The sequence below is a fragment of the Pelmatolapia mariae genome, linkage group LG10_11 (genome assembly GCF_036321145.2).
Source record: "Pelmatolapia mariae isolate MD_Pm_ZW linkage group LG10_11, Pm_UMD_F_2, whole genome shotgun sequence".
Classification (NCBI taxonomy): Eukaryota; Metazoa; Chordata; class Actinopteri; order Cichliformes; family Cichlidae; genus Pelmatolapia; species Pelmatolapia mariae.
Genome location: NC_086236.1, coordinates 20464736 through 20492322, shown reverse-complemented (window position 1 = coordinate 20492322; position 27587 = coordinate 20464736). Strand labels below are relative to the sequence as shown.

General features: G+C 41.8%; 1 protein-coding gene across 10 annotated transcripts in view; it reads left to right on the top strand.

Annotated features, from left to right (window-relative positions):
- Positions 1 to 27587, top strand: part of LOC134637958 (neurexin-2-like) — a 138371-nt gene that overhangs the window by 85297 nt on the left and 25487 nt on the right. For 3 of the 10 annotated variants that reach the window (XM_063488544.1, XM_063488543.1, XM_063488540.1), the window contains exon 1: positions 11493 to 13202. The exons of the other annotated variants lie outside the window; for them this stretch is intronic. In XM_063488544.1, the coding sequence (XP_063344614.1) occupies positions 12860 to 13202 (343 nt within the window). In that variant the 5' untranslated portion in view covers positions 11493 to 12859. Of the gene's footprint in view, positions 1 to 11492; positions 13203 to 27587 lie in introns of those variants that run through there. 10 annotated transcript variants of the gene reach the window in all.

The following is a 27587-nucleotide window of genomic DNA, read 5'->3' as shown; positions in this document are numbered from 1 at the left end:
CGTTTATGACTTTATTACCATAGATCATACAACAGCAACAACAGAAAACTCAGCATGGCATTCTATATTTAAAAAAAGAAAGTCTTCTCATAGCATTATGTGATTGGCAGACTGTGCATCACTCTGGATGCATTTCTATGTAATTTCTATACTTGAGGTCACGACTGTTGTCATTTTCCTTCAGGCAGCACAACTGGCTGCGGTTTTCAGCTGCTGGAGCCGCCACTGTTGCCTGATAAAAGCTCATGTTCAAGTATTTCACATTTCCCTACCCACTTCTGTAACCTATTAAAACTCACGATCCATATAAAATTGGCATTCAGGAGATTAGTTTATGGAAACGGCATAGAGTAACAAGGCACTCAGCTGCAGTGCTGTGAATAGCTGTAATAGTCACAGCTATTGTATCTATCACATGTTATTTTGAGGGGTCTGTCAAATGTTGTTGTGTCTCCTTGATTAACAAATTAATTACTTTAGAAACTTTAATACATAGTTTCACTTAGTATTTGTAAGGTTATTGTCCTTACAGGCTGTAAAACAAGTGCAGAATATTTAATATACATATATTTTTTAGACAATAATAAGATACTCTTAATCCTTATGTTTCCTACATATTTTACATAAATGTACTATGGAATAATAATTTTCTGTGAGAAGCAATCATAATAGCGCAATAACATTTTAAAGCTTATTTCTTCTTAAAGCTCTACTTATGTAATTAATGTCATCTAAAGATTAAAAAAAAAGATTTTTATTATTATTGTTTTTTTGCAAAGTTACAGTTAATTTGCATATTTAGCAAAATGACAGTCTACTCTTTTCTTTACCACAACGTGCAGCTTTTATCCCAAGTACAGTTATTACTAAAAAGCGTATTTATAGTCATTTGACTCTGGTGTCATTTAGTTTTCAATCATATTAATTAACATTAATTGTGCTGTATTTATATGATAAAAAAACAGCCAGGGTCATTTTAACTCCCACATAGAAGACCTGAAATGAATGCGCAACCAGTCAATCCTGAAGTCTAATCTCTCCAGCATGTCCTAGGTCTGCCCTGGGGTCACCTCCTTCCCCTAGGACAGCGGTCCCCAACCCCCGGGCCTCGGACCGGTACCGGTCCGTGAGTCGTTTGGTACCGGGCCGCGAGAGTTGAGGCTCGGGTGTGAAATGTATGGTTTTCAGGGTTTTTATCGGTTTTCAGAGTTATTTTGTTATCGTTTTTTATCGTTAACACAGTTTTCCTGGGTCTTTTCACGTGTGTTATGAATAAATCTTCTTTTTTCGGTATCGGTACTAGTTTTATTTTGTTGTATTTATCCGCGACACCTTAAAGGCCGGTCCGTGAAAATATTGTCGGGCATAAACCGGTCCGTGGCGCAAAAAAGGTTGGGGACTGCTGCCCTAGGACATGCCCAAAACACCTCGCCTAAAAGGTGCCCAGGAGGCATCCTGGTCATACCATCTGAACTGGCTCCTTTTGATTTGGAGGAGTGGCAGCTCTACCCTGAATCTCTCCCAAGTCACCAAACCTTACACCCTATCTCTAAAGGATAACTCAGACACCCTTTAGAGGAAGGTCATTTTTGATTTTATCCACAATCTCATTTTTTCACTCACTACCTCTACCACTCACTTTTCCACTTGGAGACTCCAAGTTGCTCCACCTGGAACAACTTTGAGTTGTCACTCCACCCATTTGAAGCTGAGAAGCATGGCCTAAGACTTTGAGATGCTAATTCTCATCCCATCTGCCTCAGACTCAGCTGCTCCAGTGCAGGCTGGAGGTCACATCATCTGCAAAAAAGCAGGGATGAGACCACTGAATCCTCCGCCCTCCGAACATTGGCTGCACCTAGAAAGTCTGTCCATAAATGTTATGAGTGACAAAGTGCAGTCCTGTCTGCCCAGTGTCAACCAAGCTCTGTCTATGGTTGTACAGAGACCAGAAAAAACTAAAAAAAACTAAAGCTAAACATGCACTACAGGCAGTCATAGCACCCCTCCTGCTATGCTCAGGGCATCTTACAGGGGTAACAAACAGATGCTATTTCTTCACTCCCATGAGGGTCATTGCTGCTTTGACGCAGCAGTATCAGCTCACTTTTTATAGGATCCATGGCAAATATTAAATAAAAAAATATTTCAATTAAAACAACATACTGTAAATGTGCTTTTGACTTTGTCCCCGGGGACCCCCAGACATTTTTTAAAAACTCATCAAATCAAAGCAGAAATAGAAAACAGTGGCACAATGAAAGCAATGAGACTGTCCCACAATTAGGAATGCATTGACAAAGTCGTAAAACATGGGACTGATGGGTCCACACAGACCCAATTTAGAAGGATGATTGGTAAAGTAATTACTAGACCTTTAAGCAAATCCAAAGAGTGGTTATACAGCACAATTTGTGACTTGATGTGCTTCATATTAAGATCTGTATGCAAAGATCCACCTATCTAAACACATTAGCAATTTAGTGAGTAGTAATAAGTATTTAATGCATATTCTTATGAAAAATTGCTGTGCAATGTGATCTTCTCATTGGATGGTAGATTATTTGGGTCTAGATTAGCGCTGTCCTTCTCGTGCATGCTTGGCTAACACATACAACAGTACTGTACATATGTGAATTTGATACCATTTTGTCACAGAAGCCACCCTCTCCATTTGACACACAAATGCAAATAACCTCTCTTTACCTGTGTCTCATTATCTCTTTAAAAAAAAAACACGTCTCAGTTTCCATTCATTTTATCTCTCTCTATCTACCCCCTTGTCTTCATCGCCTCTTCTTTATACGAGGCTCAAACTCTGGTCATTGTACAACAATGGACGAGTCTCTGCATGCTCAGCAAAAGAAAATCCTTCCAATTTTTTTTCTTTGCCCCCAATTCATTTTGATAGATTGCTCCCTCACTTTGCTCATGTTCAATGAATAATAAAAAGATCTGTTAAGCTTCTTTCCTGCAGTGAGGTAGACTGCTGTCCCTTATGCATTTTTCCTCAGATGCAGTTGTAATGCGAGTGATAAATTTAGGACACACACACGCAATCATTTCTCACCCGATTTGATTCTCGGTACAGTCTTCAGTGCACAGTAAGCACTGCTATTTGGGCAGTGATGCAGTACTCGTGATTTGACTTGGACTGTCCTAAGGTCAGGTTAATGAACTGTAGAAATAGCAGTTTGTGTTTGATTGTGCCATCAGTCACAAAAAGTTTTTTTTTTTCATTTGCAGCTTGTGTTGGGACTATTATCTGTTGGTCTAATTTAAAAAACGCTTGATGACCATTTGATAAATGTTAAGTAATAAGGCATCTGGCAATCACTTTTACATTTTCCCCATCAAGATGGAAACTGGAAAAGTGATGGCGATGCTGTTGTTTGCTAAGGATTGACATATATTTTTCCTTTAAATGATTATAAATGAATATTTAATTAAGAGCCAATGGTGCATTTTCCTTTTTTTTTTACAGCTTACAAAAGAAACGCGTGATTATCAACTGCTCCAAATTAGCTGTGCATCTGTGTTTGTGTGTGTGTCATCGGGGCAAAAAGTGTTGCTGGTGACACCTACTGTAGTGGGACGTGGCACAAAATCAGTTTTGAGTACTTTGGCAGGTGCTCATATGTCTGACTGTGGACAGATTTTGCCAACACGATGGCAGCACAACCAGACACAGTCACGAAGGTTTGGATGAGTGTGGTTGACATGAAAGTAAAGGTCATCTTTGAATATGTGGTCTGGTATCCACATATCCGATCCCTTCACAAATGGTAAAAGATTACTTGCATAAATAATTGTTTATGTAGTTTAGAGCGAAAGTGTTACCCACTGAAAAAAATAACTGGTTAAAGCACTTTTTGCATTGCCAACAAAACCCCAGCACTTTGCAATTCCTTACGACCATGAGTTATATTGTCCAGTGTGCATGTCCTTTTGTATAGTTAACTATGTATATCACTGCATAGCAATTTGATGTTAGTATCTTCTCTGCTATGCAAACAACAGCAAGACTGTTAATTCCCTCTAGCTATCAGTTTCGTATTAACTAGAAGCTAGCTCTTGCTATTCCATAGCTATAGTAACAGCATCAAATTGCTCCTCAAAGGACTTAGCACACAATTTGGGAAACTTAGCTTTAAGACGCGTTCTTAAAATGTGAATTAGAGTCCTCCAAAGCTCACAGACACTTATCTGTTACCAAGGCACAGTTTGCATTTCACCGTGATGTTCTTTTCACCCACAAATTCAGAATAATGTGCGTACTTTGATGACATAAAGGTTGTCCTTTCTCCTTTCTTCACTAGCGTAGCTTTACATGCACAGTAACACAACGCTAGGTTTGGAAACCTTCAAATGACACCTGCACAGCAACTGGCCAATGAAAAGAAAGAGAAACTGTGCACATTTGTCACGATTTTCTTTTTTTAATATGTCTATGCCTATGTATGTGCATGCGTGTGTTAAATAGGAAAAATAATTAGAAGGGGGGAAAACAGGCTGCTTGAAAAAGTAACAAAAAACAGTGAAATGCAAAGCCAACTTACAACATCAGTCATTACAAGACAAAAAAGTCTGAGCAGTCCAGAATGTTACTTTTTAATGTGTTGCTCTAGTTTTCCTTTGCTGGGGCTTTCACATTATTTCACATAAAACGATACTGCATACTACAAAAGACATCCCACAATGAATATATTGTGTATCTGACAACTCTTTTTGGTTCCTGTAAAAAGAAAAAAAAGGAAATAAAATAAGAAGTATGTCTATAATATTCAACTCAACGATACTTGATGACTTGCTCAGAGTTAATTCAACAGGGATCAGACTTCGCTCTCTAAACCCATTTCCCATCTTAAATAAACAGTCACTATGATAAAATCAGTTAAACAACAGGGCAGGACAAAAATACAAGTTAAATGTGCAGTATGTATCTCTGCCAAGGCTGCAAAGTCATATAAATCTTTAAATATTGATTCACAGTAACTGCATTGAGCAGGCAAACAACTTTTTATCTTCAGACTCCACTGAAAAGCATTTGTGTAAAGTGAAGATACCAACAGTATCTGCCTCTTGGTGGAAAGAAACATACAGTTAAAAAAAACAAAAAACAAAATAACTCCTCCTTCAACATTAAGGATCATGACATTCGCGCCGATTCTTTATTTGAAAGTGTATTAACTATTTAAACGTGTTTTTCACACACGATTTGCGGTAATTAATAAAATAGGTGAAGTAATGCAGCCAATTTGGTTCAAGAGCCGTTCTCACCAAACTGCACCAAAATACATAACACATTAGAAGTATCTGGTCTGAATACAATGTTAGCAATGGAGCGAGGATCTTGGAAGTATTGCCTGAAATCTCAGAATAATGATTGTTTTTCTTGTTCTTGCCGTTCTGGCAACATTGCATAAATGAAGCATAAGCATTCGCTCATCTTGGTTCCTGCCACCTCCGCTCATTTAGTGGCCACTCACATGAAATATGGTGCTAATTAATGTTAAGTGCTAAGCTTAAATGAAGGAGGATGCAACAAATGGATATTGACACACATCATGGGGTTGTGTCTAAAATCACTCACTTTTTTGCTAACTATCATACTACATTTGCCCTCTGTGATTTTATTTGATTGTCATATTCCTCCTTTTTTGTGTGTTAATGGCCTGACGCTGCTTTCTGCTCACGATTCAATGAATCATATTTGATGGGTGTGAAAATTACAGTTGTGCAACACTACAGCTGTCAGCGATGATGCAAAATGTCAGAAAAATCTTTGTTTACTTCTCCTTTGGGAGTAAATTACTATTTGTTACTTAGGCGGTAGTTAATGAGTGAATGATGGATTGATTTCAAAAGCAGCCCAGAGGTTTGAGTGTTAAAAACACCAGCATAAGTGACAAAGAGACACGATTCAGTGTTTTTGTCTGTGTTACACAAGTGGATAAACGCAGTAATGACAGTAATGCACCAAGACAAGAGTATTCAAATGTGTGTTTTAACCCATTTTTTATGCTTTTTTTTTTGTTTTAAGTTGTTTTTGTAACAGTGCCTTTCATTCTAGGTATTGAACGCAGCTGTACTTGTGTAACGAGAGTGATAATAAACGCCTTTAATCATGTGGCAAGTAAAGAAGGAAACAAACACTTACACATTCAATGTCCACTTTGCTAGGTACACCGTGCTAGTACCTAGCTGAGCCCGCCTTTTGTGTTGAGAACTGCCGTAATTCTTCATGTCTTCCATGTTGACATGATAGCATCAAACAGCTGCTGCAGATTTGCCAGCTGCACATCAATGATGTGAGTCTACCATTTCACCACATCAAAGGTTCTCTATTGGACTGAGATCTGGTGACTGTGGTGGCCATGCTCAAGAAACCAGTTTGAGATTTTCTGAGCTTTGTGGCATGGTGTGCTACCCTGCTGGAAGCAGCCGTGAGAAGATGGGCACGCAGTGGTCATAAAGGGATTGACCCGGTCAGCAGCAATACTCAAGCAGGCTGTGTTGTTCAAACTCAGCTGGTACTAAAGGGCCACAAAGTGTTCTAAAAACACACACACACACACACACAATTGCACCATCAGCAGCAGCCTGAACTGCTGATATAAGGCAAGATGGAGCCATGCTTTCATGTTGCTTATGGCAAATTCTGACCCTGGCCCTGAATGTTGCAGCAGAAATCAAGATTTATTTTTCCTGTCTGGTCTTCTGCTGCTACAGCCCATCTGCTTCAAGGTTCGATGCAAGGTGCATTTAGAGATGCTATTCTGCATACTTTAGTTGGAACTAGTGGTTATCTGAGTTAGTATCACCTTCCTAACAGCCTCGCGTTGATGATGATGCCATGTAAGCAAGGACACTAGGTGTCATTCTTGAAATATATTGGCTGAAATAGCACCACGGTTGAACGTGAAGCATAAATTGTGGGCACAAATCTCCATCTCAAGTTTCACTTCATATATTCAGGTTTTTCTTTCACATACTTCAACTTGCATTCTGTGTTTTTTAAGTTTTATCATGTATTTTTAATTTAATTCCACATATTCTTAAGTTATTTACAGGGTGAATGTATTGGAAGAATGGCTGGTAAAGCTAGATAGCTGTTCTGGTATGGAATCAGTGCCATCTGTAGCCGTCTTTAGTGTGGCATCATTAGAATTTAGTGGCCCTACTGGATGGATAGATATATCAACCACCGGGCATTATTAAGGGGGAACTAATTTCAAATAGTTAATTAGGATAAAATGGCCATTTAAAAGCCCAGAAACAGAGGGGAAATGTTTACCTCTTGAAATCCTGAAGTCCCACAATGCAAGAATCCATTAATAATTGTCACCTGAAAGCTGCTGCCTCAAAATCATTGAATTAATTAATTAAAGAAACAATTAAATTGGTTTGCAGCTTAACTAGCTATGTGCTGCCACATAGCTCATCTCCTATGTATACTGATGAAAGCATCCACACTCACAACAATGATTTTGCTACTGCAAAATCTCATTTTGGATTTAAGCGGAAGAAAACACACCAAAAAAATTATAAATAACCATTAGATATACATTTGACCTTGACTGAATGCATTAAAATTTTTTAACTGTTAAATAAAAATGCCTCAGCATTTACCTAAACTATAAGCGCGCTACACAATACCTGCCCGAAATGAAGAAGAACAGATCAGGGATTTCTGAAAGATTTTGTGTCTGTGTCAGAAATAATTGTTATGAAAAATTAATAAAGTCACTGCTGTTCTGTGTGCACAAATGTGTAACCGGTTGTAACCGGTTCCTGTATTTTTAGTTCAATTCAATGTTATATATATCGCACCTATTCACAACAAGGCACTTTATATTAGAGGATAAAAACCCTAAAATATTAGACGGAAAACACTAACAATCAGATGATCCTCTCTCTGAGTATCACTTGGCAACGGCAGGGAGGGAAAACTCCCTTTGAAGAGGAAGTAATTTCCAGCAGAGCATAGGGAGAAAGAAGACACAGTTTAATGGAATGTGGAAGTGGTGTAAGAAAACACACGAGGGGTGGAGGAAATTCTGTGTGTGGGGATGTGCACAGTTTCTCTCACAGACACAGGGAAGGTGCAAATCACAAGAACATGGAGGATGGGGTGAACATAATTATTTTTGTGTTTTAAAAAAATCGATATATTGTATTGCTTGTAATACACAGATTGCAGTTGTGTTTCATCCTAAATATGAAAAATCACCATTGTGATAATTACCACTGGTGGTTTAGTGCCCCCTCCGACAGTTGCTGTCTGAATACTGCCATTGTTGACATTTTGATGATATCCTAAAGTGCCTGAATCATCAGGTGGACACTGCACATACCAGAGCTATAGCAACAGCTCATGTTTTCTATAACGAGCAAGACGAGTAGATCAGCACAAAGCAATAGAAGAGAGAGGGCTTCCAGCATGGCCGGCTTTGCTGCTGATGTCTTTTCATGCTCATCATCAAAATAAGGCGATTACGCTGGAAATACACCTCATCCAAGTAAAAATTATATATCCATTTTCGATTTTTCTGTTTTTTCTTTTTTTTACTTTACACTGTGGAATAAAAGGAGGAAATGAGTTGAAGCAGTCCCCCTTCACTCATTTTCTCTCGTTTTTTTTTCTGGCCCTAATCCAGAGCCCAACATTTTGAAATTTGGGCTATTTAATATATTGTAATTTGTTCACATTGTAAGCATCACTGCCGCTCTTCTTTTCCAGGAGACATGCTGAGGCTAGTAAGCTCAGCTAAACAAGCAAATGGAATCTATTTTTGCCAGCACCATGTGCAGCCAGCAATATGCAGCCTACTGTCACATGCACTGTCTCTTCAAAGAGACTGCACCCCGTTTGCCAAGACACAAGTGAAAGATCGCATTTATTCAAGGTGTGCATTTCGACCAGGAAATTGTGTATTTAAAGTTGTGCTTCCAGTGCCCCCACCCACCGCCTCCATTTTCAAGCATTAGAGCATCAATATCGGTGTAAATGGAAGCAAATTCTTATATCTGTCGGTGGAACTATTGTGCAAAGCAGCGCCCTCATGTTTCTTACTTTTTCTTCTTCTCCTTGCACCGTCTACGCCAGGCTTATTTTAGGTGTTGTCGCTTTGAGACTAATGAAATCAACCAAACATCACAACTGCAGGCCATGCCTTTCAGGGTTTGCTCGCATTATGAGTAATTAATCTGAAAGTGCTATGATTAATCCTGCTACTTTACCCCCTGGGGCGAGACTGGATGTCTGCGAAAACTCGTCTCTCACAAATCCTCCCGAGAACAAACATGCACATTTAGGTTTCTTAAGTCTTTAAAACGCTATACACGTCTTCTCGCATCATGTCACTCGCAAGTTTGTGAGAGAAAAAAAGCAGAAAAACCCCCCCTTCTTTACGTGAGCTTTCTCTGCAGTGACACATCTGTTCACGGTATATGTTCTATAAATTGTTCCATATGTGCATAAATAATGTGATTATGGAAATGCACAGTGCTCTACCAAAGCTCAATAAGTGATAAAAAGGGCTTTTAAAAGATATGTGGGAAGATTTTAAGGAATGCAAATGAAAGATTGTTTGGTGTGGAATACAGAAATCGCAGATAATGTAGGACAGTATCTTTGCTTTTGAAATCCAGGAAAAGTTTGTTGGATTTCATCTGACGGTCAAGCTTGGCTTCTAATACAAAGTTGATGTGCATCCTTTAAAGTCTGCTGAACTTGTGTGTTAATGTGGGATGCTCAAGTTGGAAAATAACCAAGGGCAACACAAGGTTACAGTCATCCATCCTTCTCCCTTGTGTTGTCCAGATATTGTGACTTCGATGGTGTTAAGCAACCCTCAAGTACGCAAACTAATTAACGTAAGCCCTTCATTGTAGACAGTTCTCAGAGAAATATCATCTGGAAATTAAATACTGGTTTTATTTGAATTGTGTGTCAGAGAGAATTTCTTGCTGAAATTATTTGTTATGACTGCCTGTATTTTTGGCTGTGCAAAACTGAAAATGGCTGAACCGCTTTGACAGTGGAAATAAAATTGACTTTTCAGTTGGCGTCATCGGGGGATTATTCTCTCTGTGCTTGTCAGTGCCTTTCCACAGCAAATAGTTATTACTGTAAAATGTGTCTACATGTTATAGCCGGACAGCGCTCAGCATCGTCACTGTTCTCCGTTTGATTAAGCTGGCATGTGCTTCCCAGTATTAAGATTTATGGAGAAATGTATAGAAGAGGATACACATAAGGGAATTAAATCTCCCTCTGACTCAGATTGGACAGATGTGAAAAAAATAAAAATCCACAGCTTCTTCCAGCTTATTTACGTTCATAATAGCAGCAGATAAATGTCTACATGCTGTTTGGGCACTTGCCATTCCAGAGTGCTGTGCACTCATCCCTCCTGTGTTCTTTTTTGTTCGACCAGCCTCACTCCCCCACATGCCCCACCCCCTCCCCTGCTTGAGTAATGGCCTGCGTCGACTTCTTGTCACCATGAGAGGTGGTGCTGCATGGCTTGCCTCTGTCCTCCTGTTACCATGCGTGTCCTTTCAACCGACTAGGCAATCCCAGCTGATATCTATATCGACCGTGATTTAGCTGATATAGCTGCAGTCTCCCGTTACTTCTCCTGCAATCTCTTCCTCTCTGTTTCTCCTATTTGACTCCGTCCTCAACCTCCTCCCCCCATCCCTCCTCACTTTGTCTCTCCCTTTCTGATAATGTGTTCCATCCTCTCGAGTGTCAACGTAGTCCAATTCATCAGTTCAAAACGTGAGCAGCTCAGAAACTCGGATCAGTCGTAGCCTGGAATAAGTTCTGCATGGTTAAGCAGCAGAGCTACTGAGCTCTTTTAACATAGGGGTGCCTCGTATACAGATATGAGATGAAAACATAAGGCAGAGGGATTAGAGCAAATTGATTTGGAGTGTAATGTAAAAACAGCAAAGGTTTGGAAGTGCAGTCCTGGGAAAAGAGAGGTTTGAGATTGAATTTTGATGCAAGCTATTGATTTGCTTAAAATGGATTACATACCGCCGCCCATAACTTGCTTAGCGTAGGGGTGGCGAGCGATATTGCTCTGACAGGTATTTGTGTTTCTGTCGTTCATGCCTGTTGTAGCTCTGGAGTCTTTATGTTAGGAGCACGTCCATACCAATACCCTTGTGTTCATTCTGTAACAGCTCTGACAGCTCACCTAAATCAGGCTCCTCCTCTGCAGTATGATTCCTGCGTGTTACTGCCAGGACCTGCAAGCCAGTGCGCTGTGAATCTGTAGCATGTATTTATTCACACAACCCATTTACTTGCCTCACTATTTCCCTGTGTGTTTGCGCCGTGGCTGCCTGTTTTCTCTTTCGCTGTCTCTTCCTGTGTCTCCCTCCCTCCTGCTATCATTCTCCCACCCTCGCCACATATTCCCCCCCTGCTCACAGACTCTCTTTCTCAGACGCGCGCACACACACACACACACAACGCACACACACACAGAGGCACATGCTGTGCCTCACTGGATCAGAGCCTCTGACTACAGTATGCCTTCAGAAGAGCTCCTTTATCTTGCATTCATTAGACCACAACTCCAAGGCAAGGTTGCTTTTTGCCGGGGTCCAGACTTGTCCTGGAATTTTACCCATCTGGGATTCATTATTATACGACGGTGCTTTTTAATTAGCATAATTTTTGCTGCGGCAGTCCAAGGCTACATCTCACTCGCTGCCTCCCAAGCCATCTGATCTGAGGAGAATCACCTGCTCTCCTTCAGAGACAGACACACGCAGCCGTCACGTTAACCAACCGTTCTCCGTCAGAGGCAGTACGGCGGATCTGGACAAGGTAACAGGAGAAGATAAAGGGGGAATAAAGGAGCAGCAGTGAGGGGAATGCAGCAGTAGTCGCTACTGCGTGAGACTAAGCAGGTGGAGCGTGAGGGGAGGATTGTACGTTCAATTGAAACAGAAACACTCAGCTGCATTCTGGTAGATCTCCACGCCAGAGGTTGCCGTTCGCTGGATTTGCTGCGCCTGTGAGAGGCTGAATGAGGAGCCGCTGAGAAATTATTTATTTATTTTCTGGATTTTCTCCTTTACCGCGCTGCTGCTGCCGCTGCTGCAGATACTGCTCCCTGTCTCTCGCTCTCGCTCTCTCTCTCTCTCGTCTTCTCCCCCCCCCCTCCCAATCTCCGTTCTCTACCCATTCCCTGGCTAAAGGGGAACAAAAGCACTGGTTCCTGCATCACCCTTCATCGCTGCATCTCCACCTATTTTTATCTGCTCGTGATTTTTGCTTAATGAAATGATCCAGTTTCTCGCGGGAGCGTGTTATGTCTTCTACTGCGGTGGAGGGGCACTCTTCTTCTTAGTGGGCAGGCTCAGCTGCCCCCAAGCTCTACCTGTGGGCGATGGAGACTCTTATCAGAATTCCTATCACATCAATCTCTTTCGTGCCACTTCTCATGCCTAAATATCATGGTTGAGCAACATGCCCGTTTGAAATCAAGGCTGGATTCGTCTCCTTTTCTTTATTCGGATGTTTATCTTCTCTGCATTTAGGATGCACCTGGCTCACTTTTGGAAGAATGTGCTTTCAGGATGCTTTTTAGTAAGATTATAAATCTAGCTTTTCCGTGCAGTGGACATGTCGGCATGGCACAATGTTAAGTGAGAATAGACAGGTTAGTTGCTCTACAGTTTCTTCCACAAATGCAACTGGATTTTGACTGCCTGTTTTTATATCCGGTTTTGATATTTTTCATAACATCCAGAGGATATTTTTGTCCAGAATCTAGAACTCTCAAACCAGTCTAAGGGAGTACAAAAGAAATGGGCCCAGATTGTTAGTGAGATGCCCTGTTGTCTTCAAGTTGGACTGTCGGAGGCCAAAGCTTGGCCAAGTTTTCTGTCCTGGGCCCATGTGGATCTAATATACATGGGTAGACTCTTTGCAGCCACCTCTGTGCTTGGACAGCGGAGCAGCTGGTCACAGTTTAGCCTAGGCATGGGCCTAAGTTATTGTTCGAGACTTGCCTTTTGGTTCACCTTGCTTACTATACTCCCCATCCAGACTGGAACAGCACGCGTGTCCTCAAGTCTCAGTACCACACACCATGTCCACCACTTCCATAATAAGCATGGTACTGTTCCCATTGCTATCAACAGGATGCCTTTTCTTACAAGAGGGGGCCATGGTAAGACATTTCCCTTTGAGGTTTACACTTTGCTGCATCACCAAGGCATCACTTTACTCAGATAGAACAGAGTGCCGTGGGATTATTAAGAGCTAGATATCAGATAAAATCTCTGCTGTCTGACAGAATTGGCAGTATTGTCGTTTTAGAGGTAGAAAGGCTACTGCTGTTCTTGTTCTTTTTATTTTATTATTCTTGGTGGCTTGTTTGTGACATACAGAGGCATGATAGCTCTTTCAGCAGCTATAGATGAGCTGCAAGCCTCTGTGCGTCATTAACTATCTTTATCTGTCCGTCGGTATCAATAGTGTTTGCCCTCTCCCCGTGCTGCTGTTCAAGATGCGACTGCATCTGTGGATCTGTGTTTGTTTCATTACAAATAGAGATCAACAGCATGATGAATCATCGTTGCAAATCTCCTTATCTTTCTCTGTGATGTTCCTGCTTGTTTTTGAGTGGCACAATGCACTCGTTGTTATGATTCTTCCCTTGTGGCAAAGGTGATTGATGCAGTGTGTTGTAATTAGTACGATGTCGTGGCACAGAAGCTCTACAGTGATTATACTGTACAAACACAGAGTGGGGATTGCTTTAAATTTATGAAAATAATCTTGATTTTGTTTAAAAATCGGTCTTGATCATTTTTTGTTCTGGTTATTTTTTAAGGCTTCAATATAACTCGAGCTTAGTGGATAGGACATAAAGTATTGATCTGTCCTCAACAATCTGCATCAAATTGGCTACACTCCTTAAATCGGGTCCTTCAAAGCGCTGACACCAGAGTCATTGCTCCCTTTTATATCTTACTTTGAAATTTCAGTCCTAGGACTTGCTTTTATGTCCTATAAAAAGAGACCCGATGGATTTGCAGTGTCTTCTTCACGGCAGCAGTTTTGTCGCTTGCAAAAGGGCTAAAAATGTGATGAATTACATCTGTGCTATTATAGCCATATCATTCCTGACCAGGCTTTTACAAGGACAGCACAGCCTGTGATCAAACAAGCTTATAAAAAAAAACACTTCTAAGAAGTCGCTGATAAATTTTCAATTACCTCTATTATAGATTTTGTACTGTGGGTTATTATGAAGGATGTGCTTCAGAGCAAGAAATTCAATTTAGTGCAACATAAATGATGCAGACAGCACTTGTGATTTACGAGTCATGTCTGCAAACCGTAACGCAATATGTAGAATGCATATCTGGATTTTGGAGAGCATTTATTGGTGTAATGTTTACGGTAGTAAGTCTTGTAATAACTATCAGAGAGTCCTAACCCTTTAAAAAGGCATAATAAATATGGCCTTCATTATTGGTCACAAACGCCTTTATTGTAACACTTAAACCATAGTTTGTTTTGGGGGGCTTTGTCCTTGCTTTGATATAGCATGAATGCCTGTGTGTATGAGCCTGAGCGTGTGCATGTGCGTGGTCATGTGTGTCAAGGCTGGCCAAAGACTTCTGGATGCCCCTGGGCTATTTTCTATTTATGGGCCACCTAGCCTGCTGCAAAGTCTTACATTTGTCATCCAAAACACATTATTGGATTTATTGTTACATTAAAGTGGGTAATGTTCATAGCATGATCATACACACAGTATTTCTATGACAAGTGCATGAAATACCAAGCAAAATAGGAAGGCATTAATCACTGAATTAGGACTAAGGCGTGAGGTTATAAAGGTTTTTATTCCTTTTGCTTTACGCAATCAACAAATAACTGTTTTCTAGCAGTATCTTAGATGGAGTGGCATTCATATAGTTCATTTTTCATCCTATTTACCAAAGCCACAGATGCTCCTAACCACAAGAATAAAATGTGTTTTTTTTAATTATTTTAAAATCATTTTTAGCAAAAATGGCAAACATTCCTGATTCTCAAGTTGGAAAAAAATGAATGATTTTCTCTGTTTCATAAGCTTGATCGGGAAAACAAAAAAATTGAGAAAATAACTGGCCCATTAAGCCAGTAGTAGTTTGTTCTGGCCTGCACATTTTTTACGTTAAACTCAGGTCTGCAACGACGCACCTTCAAATCCCTCTACAAAATCAGAAATCCTTCTTCCTCCAAGTACAAGGCACTGCTCATTGCTCAGCTGGTCTTTGAGAGTTTTTTTTGTTGTTGTTGTCGTTCACTTTCCCTTCATGTAACACAATAAAAAAGCATTGACACTCAAAATGCATTTACAGCAATATAATAAATTCATAATTCAAAATAGGTTTTTCATTCATTTCTAAGCCTCGAATAAAACCCTGAATAACTCAGTCACACCTACTATATCAACTGCTCACAAAGACCTGCAGCATGTTTTCAGCATGGTTTGGTTTATGCAATTTAGCAGCGGTATCTGGTTCATTATAAATAAAATGTTTCCACTTGCTAAACAAAATACCCTACATGAGTTCATTAGCTATTGAACAGGTCCTTTTTAAGGATGTTAACACCATGTTAACTGAAGCTTTTCTTATACCAGGGGAAGCCAAATCCCAACTTGAAGCATATTATGTAACTTGCTTGCTTCCATTCTTCCATAGTTCATATTCCATCACTGCAGGGCCATTAAAACTCAAGAGATTTTGTGCATGCTCCTTAAATGCAGCGTTGTTTTAAATCAGGTTCTATGCTGGGATTTGCTGAACTCATCACCGAACCACTAGACCGCAAGAGAGCTAGCCATGACCCCAGTGCCAAAGACCTTGTATGCTCTCAAAAAGAATGCAAGAAAGATTGCACCAGCTGACCCCCCTTCATGCTCGCGACACACCCGCATGTTCAACACACTCAGTAAAAATATGCTGCACTTAGATCTCCAGGGCCCCCATGTTAGTGCAAGAACTGTCTGGCTGAGGCAAGGCAAAGAGGAGCTAATGCTTGCAGAGAGACGTCTCAAGTGCAGGAAATGGTTTAGCGAGCTTCTTTCAGTGATGATACCTTTGGGCACAATTCAAAATTTAAAGATTGAATAAAACAGAAAGCATGCTATCCTTAGATCGATGCATTAGTGCACCACAGTGTTTATTTTTTTCTTGCTTTGAGAGCTGCAGAAAGGGAAAACAAAGGGACGTCCGAAGGTCCGTTGAAGGGGGCTCAGTTGGCTCCGGGTCGCATATTACATTACCCTCAAGGATCGTAGTGAGGAAGGCTTGAGTACACATGCACAATCATACACTTACAAACACACACGACAAATAAAAACAAATTTAAGCAACAGAGATTGTCTCGGCCAGCGGATGTATGTGTGTTCAGATTTTGCTTGTTAATTTTGTAAACGATCATACAGCCATTGCCTCCATTGCCATTCCATTCATTTTGATTGAGCGGGTCGTTTTGGGTGGTGGACGCGACAAAGGATGGGGCGTAAAAGCAGAAACGAGAGACCTGCTCTAGATCTGCAGCAAAGCAGAACAGGAGGCTGAAAAAGTGTCTCAAGAGGAAAAAAAATGAGACACAAAAGAAGTGCGAGTGCTGCGTTCTCGAAAAAATAGCCAGTAACCAAACATCATGGCACACATACTGTAGATTGCATTTATGCTACCTAACTGGTACACATTTTTAGCAATCCATTAAGCAGCCCGGCCTTCTGCATTAGTAGGAGATGTAGGCCTATACGGGGGCTGGTAAGAAAAGCAGCATTGTCTTGTAATCCTGCCTATCTGTAACATTACAGTGAGCATTAGCAAGGCTCCTCTTGAGGTGCAGTGAAGTTAATACGTTGGCCATACATTTATGGTAGTCGATAAAAAGAAGAAGGGTCACATTCACAAAGAGTGATGGGTTTTTTTAGTACGTCACAGAGAACATTACAGGTTGGCTTGCTGTACCATTATATTGCATCAGAAACTTCTGCTTGCATGACAGACATGACAGTCTTGATATCAAGATTATCAAGAAGTTTTATATCAAGAAGTTTTTTTGGCCTAAGTTAATGGACATTTCAACTTCTAAAAAATTAACCAAAAAAAGAACCAAGAGGAGAAAAAAAATCTATTAAAAAATATAAAGACTACAGAGGTGCTCCATGAGAAAGAGTCTAAAACACAAAAATGAATGAATGTAGCTGCAGACTAAAGGTTTCTAGGAAATCCAGTTTTTCAAGGTCTTGTAGTCTTGGGGTTAAATTCTCAACAAAGTAAAACCCTGTTATAATATGCTTTGCTAAAGGTGCACAATTGTGTCATGCATGTTCCTTTTTTTTTCCATAGGCCATATAACTGGTAGATTACGGGTGCTTATTAGAGCACTGCAGTGTGCATTTCGGGATCTCAAAATCACATTCGTCATTAAATACAATAATATCTGAGTTGGGATGGTGACACCTGTTCTTACTGTGATCACAGCAAGTAGGATTTTACACTACAGCTGACGTCCTTTAGCAGCTACTTTGGCAGACATGCAGCAGAACAGCAACAGCTGTATCGGTTTATAGCCTGGTAGAACAAACTCCTGTTGTTTTGCTTTGCAGGCGCATTATTGATAAATCATTAAAAGCCCGCTCTGTGTTTTGCCAGTTGAATGCTTTTAATCTGAAGCAGCAGTGAGAGGAAATGTTCAGTTTGCATTAGCAGTAGCATGCGTGTGCCACCATTTTAACACAACCCAGCTGAGAGCATAGCATTACACTGTCAAGCACGTCATGGACAGTTAAGAATGGGATCAAAGTTAATGCCTTTTTTTCATTCGACACATTCTTCTTTGGTGCCAAAACCTGCTATTTGAATTACCCACAATGCAACTTTATGATTCAGTTCGATGTATTAAAGCATAGGCAAGGCCACGGAAGTCTAATAAGCAGACTGTATGTCCTCACTACCAGATTTTTATTCATTCCCAAACTTGTAGTCTTCAGTTCTAACCGACATTTATCAGATTTAATGCAGCTCCCTCTGGAGCCACTCAAGCCTTTATGCAACTCCCCAAGACCAGCAAACACACTTTGATGTGTAAAAGTGATGAGGTCTCCCTTTAATATAGCTCTGATGTGGCCTGAAGAGAGAAAAGTGAACTGTAACTATTAGGCTCATCTCAGTGAGATAAAATAATGCTGCTTTACTTGCGTCATCATTCCCTCTGAGTTCTTTGACAATTTGAATCCATGGTGGGAATAGGGCACTCCACCAGTAGCAATCAGAGCTACTTTATACTGCATAAATTAAACTAGAAGCACACTGAATGGCTTCTTCGTCTTCTCCTGCTTCTTCTTTTTGCTGCTCCCTTTGCTGCCTCCATCTCACCCCATCTCTTCTTTCCAAACAGCAACCTTCTCCTTCACTACATCCCTGAACCGTCTCTTTGGTCTTCCTTTTTCCCTCCTCCCTGGCAGTTCCATCTTCAACATCCTTTGTCTACATTTTCTTCTCTCGCCCTGCTGCCAAACCCCCCTCCTCCTCCTATGTCTTCAGCAAACACTAACACAGTTTCCACCGGCACCCTGCTGGCAACATCAGCAGCGGCACTTGTTGTTAGCCCAGTCCTCAACTGATCTGGTATGGAAATCTCATTCTTCACGAAGCATATTTGATTTAGCAAAGGTTTTACACTACATGTCCTTCCTGACGCAACTCTCCCCATTTACTGGAGAGAAGCACTAGGCATAGACTGGCTCGTGCCCCTCCCCCGCGTGGCAGAGTTAAGCACACTGAGTAGCTATTGCTAGAAAATAAATACCATAAGCAATGTTAAAAAATGTTTTCGGTTCCAGATGTTTAAAATACACCTGCCTCACGATCAAGCCATCACAGGTAACTTTAATATCGCTTTATTTCAACAATGACAGCTGACGGGGCAAAGTCTGAGAAGGCTGGGGTCATTATCACTGACATGGTCATAAAAGCTATTGTGGCGCATTGATGGGAGATGTCTTGCACTTGAGTCACTGTCAAAACAGCTTCACCAGGACACACATCACCTGAAATCTGAGCGGGGCAAAACCTTAACGCTGGTTTAGAAGACGGGGTTTGTTGGAGGTGCTCTGAGCTGCAGACATTCAATTTAAGAAGTGACAGCGTGGATACATCTTGCTGATAGGAGCAGAAACTGCAATTCAAGCATAATACAGCTGAAGCCTGCGTGCGCCAGCTGAATGTGCACTTATTTAAGATTCATAACGTTTTTCAGTCTGGCTTTTGGTTGATCAGATTTAATTGATTTGATTGATTTGATTTCCAAAGTCTGTGTTTACTGTGCTAAGTATATGATGCCACTTTCTAACGTGAACGCCATATTTTTACTTGGGAGCCATATGTCCTCTCTGTCAGGCTTTAGGCTGCACTATTCATTTTCATCGTTTCAGTGAGCCGTATTTAATAGACCGTGGAAGAAGTGTGCCTCAGATGCCATAAGTCAAACGATAAATTCGAACTTGATATTTCTCCATAACCCTCTATTTCAGCAAACCGCTCACAGATGAAAGATTTATGTGAGTTTATTTTCTTAATTGAACAGCTTTGTTTTCCCAGTAAAGTGCCCTTGTTGCCCTTCACAAACTGTCTGTCTAATGCCTCCACAGCATATTGTACTGTATACTGTACTACACTTGGACATTTTTGCCCTGCTGGAGGCTGGCAGGCCAATTCAGAGCTGTTAATTGACATTATACAGCCTTAGGTGCACTTAGATATGAAAATCCTGATCATAATCACCAGAAATGATTTAAATGGCAATGAGAGGATGAGTAATTTACAGCTTATTCCACTGCTTTGTGTCAGTAATGTTGCTGATATTAGTCGCGTTTTGTATGATTCATTATGACAGCAAATATTCGCTCCCTCTGGCCACAGGAATTCTTTACGACAGCAAGCTCAGGGGGCGTTTTCAAACCTTTTCACATCTTAACTGATACATGTGATAAAAAATTATCGCCAGCATCTCAGCGTATTTTGCAAGTCCTATGAGCATGTTGCCTCGTCTCTCGCGTATTCTGCTGGCTGAGAGCTCAAATGAAAAGAACAGGATGTTTGAGTGGGTAGCATGCATCTTGGCACAAACAAGCAATCCATACTGTTACATTTGTTGTGTAAAGGATCCATTAAGACATGACAATCACTCATGGTTTCTTTATAGAAATTCAGGTGCTCCATTTACGTAATTACTATGCATTTAAAAAAAAGCGAATTATTCATATGATATCATTATATGCTGAGGGGGCTGTGTTAAACTGAGAGAAATTTTTAAAGGTGCAGTGTATAGCATGTCTAACTCTAGATGAGGTGACTGTTGCACAAGCGATGCTACTTTGGTTTCTTTGGCCAGCTTTCTTTAACACTGGAAGCACCAAATATCATCTAATCCTCTTATAACAAAGCCATCATTTCATATTTCATGACTTTTCCTAAAGTGGGTTCAACCATCATGTTGTGAATTTTCAGGGTGTGTGAGATAAAAAGAAAAAAAAAGTTACAACCACTTCCACCTACAACTGCCAACAGAGTCATTTTGACCCCCATAGAAATCAGTGTAAAAACGCTACACTACACATTAGCGCCATGCTTGGTTTCCTGGCAACACGTACATTTTAATAGAAAGGCTAAATATGACTGATATATAAATATTTAGGAGATGTAGTTAGATAAAAGATGATTAATTACTGCAGGATTGAACAGATCAGGGCCTAAATAAAAATTTAAAAAAAGATAAGCTGAGCAGAGAATCCGGAGGGTGGAGAACTAATCCGAGCAAATAAAGAGTGAAATCCAGAGCAGAGCGGTCAAAATAGGGTTTTAAGCTGAGCAGGACTGCAGACTTAAGAGCAGCGTGGGGTTAACTATTTTACCTTTACAGCATGTAATGAAATAGCCAAAATCATTTATAAAACTAGTAACATCCCAAAACCAAAAACTTAATATTAAACATTTGTTTTGTCAAGTCTTGCATAGAATTAGAAAAATTAGATGAAAACTGGTAGCCCATTGCTGCTGTTGTTGGAGGATGGAGTCAAAATGACCTCCCCTAGTGTTTCTAGTCTTATTTTCTAACTGGTAATCACGTTTATCGACAGATGTTGCTAAAGCATAGAGATCATCATATAACCAACATGCATGTGATCTGCGAGACAAACTGCATAATTTAGGCTTGCTGCGGGAACCAGATACCAATACCAGTCCCGAGTATTGCTTGAGGCTGGCTGGGAGGGAATGTGTTATGCACAGTGTGCGGGTGGGAGGGATAGGTGCTAGGGTATAAACAAACCCTAGCCAGCTGCCTTTCATGTTAATCCTGCTTCCTAGTGGTCGCTTGCCAGGGCCGTTGAGTGCCGTCGCCATCGTTGTGTTTACTGTTTCATTCATTGACTTCCTGCGCTTCAACATGACTGACAAGAGGTCAGAATCATAGATGGTATAAAAGAAAAATACGAGCTCTGGGCAGCACTAAATCTTCTTGCTCTCGTGATGGACTGAGGGCAGACTGGATGCTTCATTGACTCACTATCTCATCTTGGGGTACAAAATCGCATTACGTAAGGGCATGGGCTGGCAGTTAGTGGTTAGCATGTAACTTTGGTAGATATCAGTCAATCCGTACATTTGACATGAAGTCATGGCTATTAAATCTTAACACTGTACTGATCAATTATTTATTCTGATAATGATTAATTTATTTTCTTAATGTTTGAAGCCGTTTTTAAGTCGTTATCTTACATCTTTTATCTTTAATATCCCTAATTTGATTTGCACAGTGAATATGCTCCATCGCTTTATTATTATTCCCATATATAATATAGTAGACAGCAGGAGCATTGCAGTGCCTGTGTAAAATATAGTTAATTGCCACAGCTGCAAACTAATAATGATGTGATATACAGTGAACACTTTGCAGTTGAGAGTCTCCAAGGATGCCTTGTTATTAAAGCACAGATGCAATGTACAGCCACAAGACAAGAGCAGAGAACTCCCATGAGGTAGTCGGCAGAGAGCGAGCGAGCAGGGAGCTGTTTCAAAGCAACAAATTGTGATGTTTATAGTAATAATTTTGATTTTATGTGTGCTTTCGTTGATGGAGCTCAGCCACAGAAAAGAAGAGATAAGAGGAGACGGAACAGGAAGGCAGAAAGGTGTATTGAAATGCTTTAATGTTATGACTAATTCAGGAGTTACTGCTATCTATAGACAGGTGTTTCTGTGCAGGTGTATTAATATTCTATATTTTTTGATGCACACACAAGGAGTGCTTGCTACCTTTGTTCACCTTTCTGCTCTGTCTGTTTCTGTCCGCGTGATCCCAACAGCAAACTAAATGTTTGTGTTCAGAAACCATGTGTAGTGAGATGTTTCCTTGACGGGGGAAATCATTTCTGAGATTTGAGACTGAGAGTTTTTGTTGTTTTTGTTTATCTCATCAGTGTGTACTGCTCACAAAGAAATCCCTTCTTCCAGCAGACTTAATTGAAATTTCCTAATTTCCGAAATATACTTCCATAGGTCCATAATTAATAAGCAGACACCCAATATCAAGTGTTGTACTTCAAGACCATTTGGTTAATGAGCTTTAGCTTAGTTATTCGGAAATTTGGTCACACGTATTTGAGTACAGTAAAGACTGGATTGGATTTTTGGTCTGCTGTATTTTAGCCGAGAAGAATCCATTAAAATATACGAAATCACTCCTGATACCAATCTGAACTAATGATAAAATTAATACACGGTTTCATGCGTAGGCGTTCGCTGATTCAAGAGGGTATCTACCGATACTCTTCTTTGTTCCAACTCCCTTTTATTTTGTTATTATCCATCCACTGCGGCTTAGCGAGTAAACACTCGCAGTTAAAAGCCCTGTAGCCTTGGAAGATATCCACTTGACTAATTCAGTCTGCTGGAGTCAGTTAGTAGCTGCGTCTGAACTTTCCCTCAGCACATCTGTCAGTGTTGTTCACCGTCACTTGCATTAATATCCATTTAGGTTTTGCTGCACCCAGTATGGAAAGAATGAATAATTACAGTGAACAATACATGGCAGCTCTGCCGTGTACATTAGCCTACATGCGAACATGTCAGTTATATTTTAGCTGAGTATATAATAACAGGCAGATATAATTTTCTTTTTTTTTTTTTTTTTTTTTTTTTCTTTTTTTAACCTGTCCCGTTTGGTTCTTTTGCCATCAGAATTATTGTCTAAAGGCGAAGAAAGATGCCCAACGGATTTACTTTACCAAATGGACCATCCCAGCCTTGCCGTAATGGTCCATTTGATTCAACTTTTTATTGTTTATTTTATTTTCACTTGCTGAATACGGGACAGACTTGACTGGAGGAGAGAATGTGGAGAAAGAAAGAGGGAAAGAAAAAAACCTGAGAAGAGGGATGGGGAAAAAGGGCAAAAAACAAAAACCAACAGAATAAGCAGACAAAAAATACATATATCGATCACCTGGATCACCTGTTGAGAAAGAAAAAAGAAAGCAAGCAGAAGAAAACGAGAGTAATAAACAAGATCACAATGATATATGAGAATATGACAGTAAATACTAAATATTAAACATTATTGTGCAGCACGTGAGATCGACAGCGCACAGTGTGCTTTGAGGTAGGAGCCAAAAAGGGTGTAATTTGTGTGTGTGATCACCCGTGTGTACACCTGTGAGCATGAACGCGCTTGTTTTTAAAAGGTTCCTTCATGTAATGATCTGCTAGAGGGTGTGGGGGGCCACTGCCCCGACCTCCAGGGCATGAAGCAGGTATGGAGGAGATCAAGACTCCAGACATCCAGAGGCCCCCAGAACACAAGAGACCAAGGAAGACCAACAGAGGGGCAGCCGCGCCACTGTCCCAGAAAGAGCTGAGGAGAGTCCCAGATGAGGGGTCACTCAGCAGCCGCGGAGCAGAAGCCAGGGGGGGTTGCAGTGACGTGCCCGTGAGCTCCGCCGGCAGCCAGCTGTGCCTGAGTGGCCGAGCCCCGGGCCGTGAGGCCGAGGGCACCCCATCCCCAAAGTGGCCCGAGCGAGCCCCAGGCTCCAGGCCCCAATAAGCAGCCGCCAAGGAGTGAGCCGGTGGGTACCTGGGCGCCCACCCCCGGAGACAGAGAACCACCAACGCACCGATGTCTGAGGGCGTCCGCCACCGGCAGGGGAAGTGGTGGGGGGAGATGGGCCTCCAAACCTTGGAGGGCCTGAGATGTCCTCAGAGAGGTGGCGTCTGATACCCAACCTGACATATAGACACAGACAAACAGGCACACACAGATACAAACATCTATTCCCACCCTCATGCTCTCATATACAATTGCTCAACACTCACCCAACGTGGAGACAGACATAGAGAGACGCTGTACACACAATCACACTCCCCAAGCGTACTCTAAGCCCCGAGTCTAGGTACCCTTGCCCCTGGAGGGGGAAACTGCACCCAGACTCAGGTGGTGTAACCCTTTTCCCTGCGGTGGGGAGAAGCAGACCGCCCCGACTCCGCAGCAGCAGGGAGGCCCCATACACCAGACCCCAGTCGGACGGCCAGCTCCTCCTCTTAGCCCCCCTGCTCCAGCAGGCCGCAGAGAACGGGGGTGTAGGAAGACTCCAAACCTCCCTCCACCCGCTCATATGTACTGTTGATGTATGTGTGTTCTAAGGTGCATTTAAAACCCAGGAGGGCATGGAGCCACCTGCCAGAGCAGCAGGTAAGCATATAGCCCCTCCTGCTAGCCCTCAATGTCTACATGTATTTAAAATTGAGAGGTGGGCAACGACGCCAGGGGTGAGGTGTACACCCTGATGGTAGTTTGGAATCCGTGTAGCGTGCCCACCTCCAAGATCCTATATGTATGTGTAATGAGAGTGTGAGTAATGTGAATGTCTAAGTTGTGGGATAAAATTGAGGCAGAGGCAGCCAGAAGGGGACAGAGGGGGGGGATGTCTCCTCTGCACCCTGGTGACACACCCCTACCCCAAGGCCCTGCATGTGTGGGTGATTGTGGTGGAGCGGGAAGAGGGAGGCCGCTGGAGATGGGGAGGGAAGGAAGGGAGGGGCAAGTGACCCCTCCCTGGGGCCAGCTCCCCCGCTGACCCCAGTAGGCACCCCCATGCTGTGCAACCCGCCAGGGAAAGGGGGCCCAGGCCCATCCGGACCGGGGCCCAGTGCAGCAGCGCCCCCCGGCCCCACAGAGCCCGGGACAATTCACCCGACCCCACCACAGAGAAAACTGCACCCACCCCATCATCCACTCATCTTCCAGACTACACAAGACAATAGACGCCCAGGCTGAGATCTTCCTCCACCACTCCTGTATCTCCCCCTCCTGCAGAGAGAGTTCCTGAAGAGAGGAAAGCTCCTGCAAGATGTGACAACCTCCCCCACCAGTTGAAGAGCCCCCCAGGTGGCTCGATGCACCGGCGGCACCCCGCGCCAGGGCCGGGCCCCCATACACCCACCCGCCCACAACCTCGGCAACACCCCAACCAGGACCCAAGCCCCTGAGGCCCGGCCAGGGCCCCAGCCCAGAGACGGAGCGCCCCCAGAACCTCACGCCCATCCCGGACCCACCCAGGGGCAGCCAGGCTACCAGGTCAGTAACCCACGTCCGTCAGCACAGACCCTCCCCTAGCCCTGCTGCACGCAGCCACGAGGAAACCGTCACCTAAGAGCCAACAGAGCCCCTAATTGGCCATGACCGCTACCCCGGGTTGAGCCCCCCAAGGAAGATGCTCCTGGGGAACCCCCCGACGCCCTAAGCCTGTCCCTACCCCCACACCAATCACAACAGTGAAGGTGGGACCAAACTATGGCCCCCCACCCCCACTAGGTGATGGAGCTGATCAAAGGAGCCCAGAGCAATTGATCTGATGTGGTGGCAGAGGCTGTATCAAGACTAATGTAATCTAATAGATAATTTCTATATTGGTTAGAATTAAGATTATTTTTATTTTTCCAGTTCATGAGGACTGTTTTCTTGGCTATGCATAGGGCAGTGAAAACCACGTGGGCTATATTCTTTTCTGAAGTGACATTATCTAAGCTGCCCAACAAACATACTAAAGGAGAAGTTGGAATGTTACATTTCAGACACTTTGATAAGTCTTCACATATCTCACGCCAAAACTTCTGAACTGGTGGACAGAACCAAAGAGCGTGGATATAATTGTCCGGTGAATTGGTTTGGCAGTGTGAGCAGTTGTTGGTAGACGTAAAGCCCATCTTGAACATCCGATGACCTGTATAGTGCACTCTATGTAGTATTTTGTATTGAATTAATTGAAGACTGGGATTTCTAATTAAATGAAAGGTTTTTAAGCAAATCTGAGACCAGAAGTTTTGGTCTAAGTTAACTGATAAATCCGCTTCCCATTTTGCAATAGGAAGTGATATTGATTCATCTGTTTTAGAAAGCATTCTGTATATTTTGGATAGTAATTTGGGGGTTTTAAGAGTAAGAAATTGAACCACACTTGGTGGTGTTTGTAGTTCAACTTGACCCGGTTTAAATTTCTTTTTTACTATGGATTTAATTTGTTGATATTCTAAAAATCTTTTCTTGTTGATCCCATATTGTGTAACTAGTCTGTCAAATGAAATAAATTCTGTTCCTTCTAGTATATGTTCTAAATATTTGATTCCTTTACTACTCCAATCTGAAAAGTTTATCATATTATTGTTTTGTAATATGTCAGGGTTGTTCCAGATAGGTGTACGTTTGCATGGGATTAATGGAGACTCTGTCAACTTCAGAAACTCCCACCACGCTGTCAGAGAGGAGCTGATGTTGGCGCTTTTGAAGCATTCATGTCGTTGGATGTTTGAGCTGATAAACGGTAGATCTGAAATCTCTAGATTATTGCAAAGTGCTTGTTCTACATCTAGCCAAGGTTCATCTAAGAGGGTATGTTTTTGCCATCCTGAGATAAACTGAAGCCTGTTGGCCAAGAAGTAGTGCTGAAAGTTAGGTAGTTCTAATCCTCCTTTATCCTTGGTCTTTTGTAGTGTTTTTAAGCTTATACGTGGGGGCTTATTTTTCCAAAGGAATTTGGACATATATGAATCTAGAGATCTGAACCAATCTTGCGGCGGTTTAGTTGGGATCATTGAGAATAAATAATTTATTTTTGGTAAGACCATCATTTTTATAGCGGCAACCCTTCCCATGAGTGATATGGGTAGACATTTCCACCTAGCCAGATCACCTTCTACTTTCTTTAAAAGTGGGATATGGTTTAATTTAGTTAGATCTGCAAGCTTGGGAGAAACATTAATACCTAAATATTTTATATTTCCCGATTGCAGTGGAGTAGAAGAGGAATTATGGAAGGAGCAATTAATCGGAAGGACTGTAGATTTTGACCAGTTAATTGAGTAATCTGATATTCTTGCAAAAGAGTTTATCAGTTCAATCACCCCAGAGATATTGGTTTGTGAATTTTGGAGAAAGAGTAACACATCATCCGCATAAAGGCTGATTTTATGTTCCACGT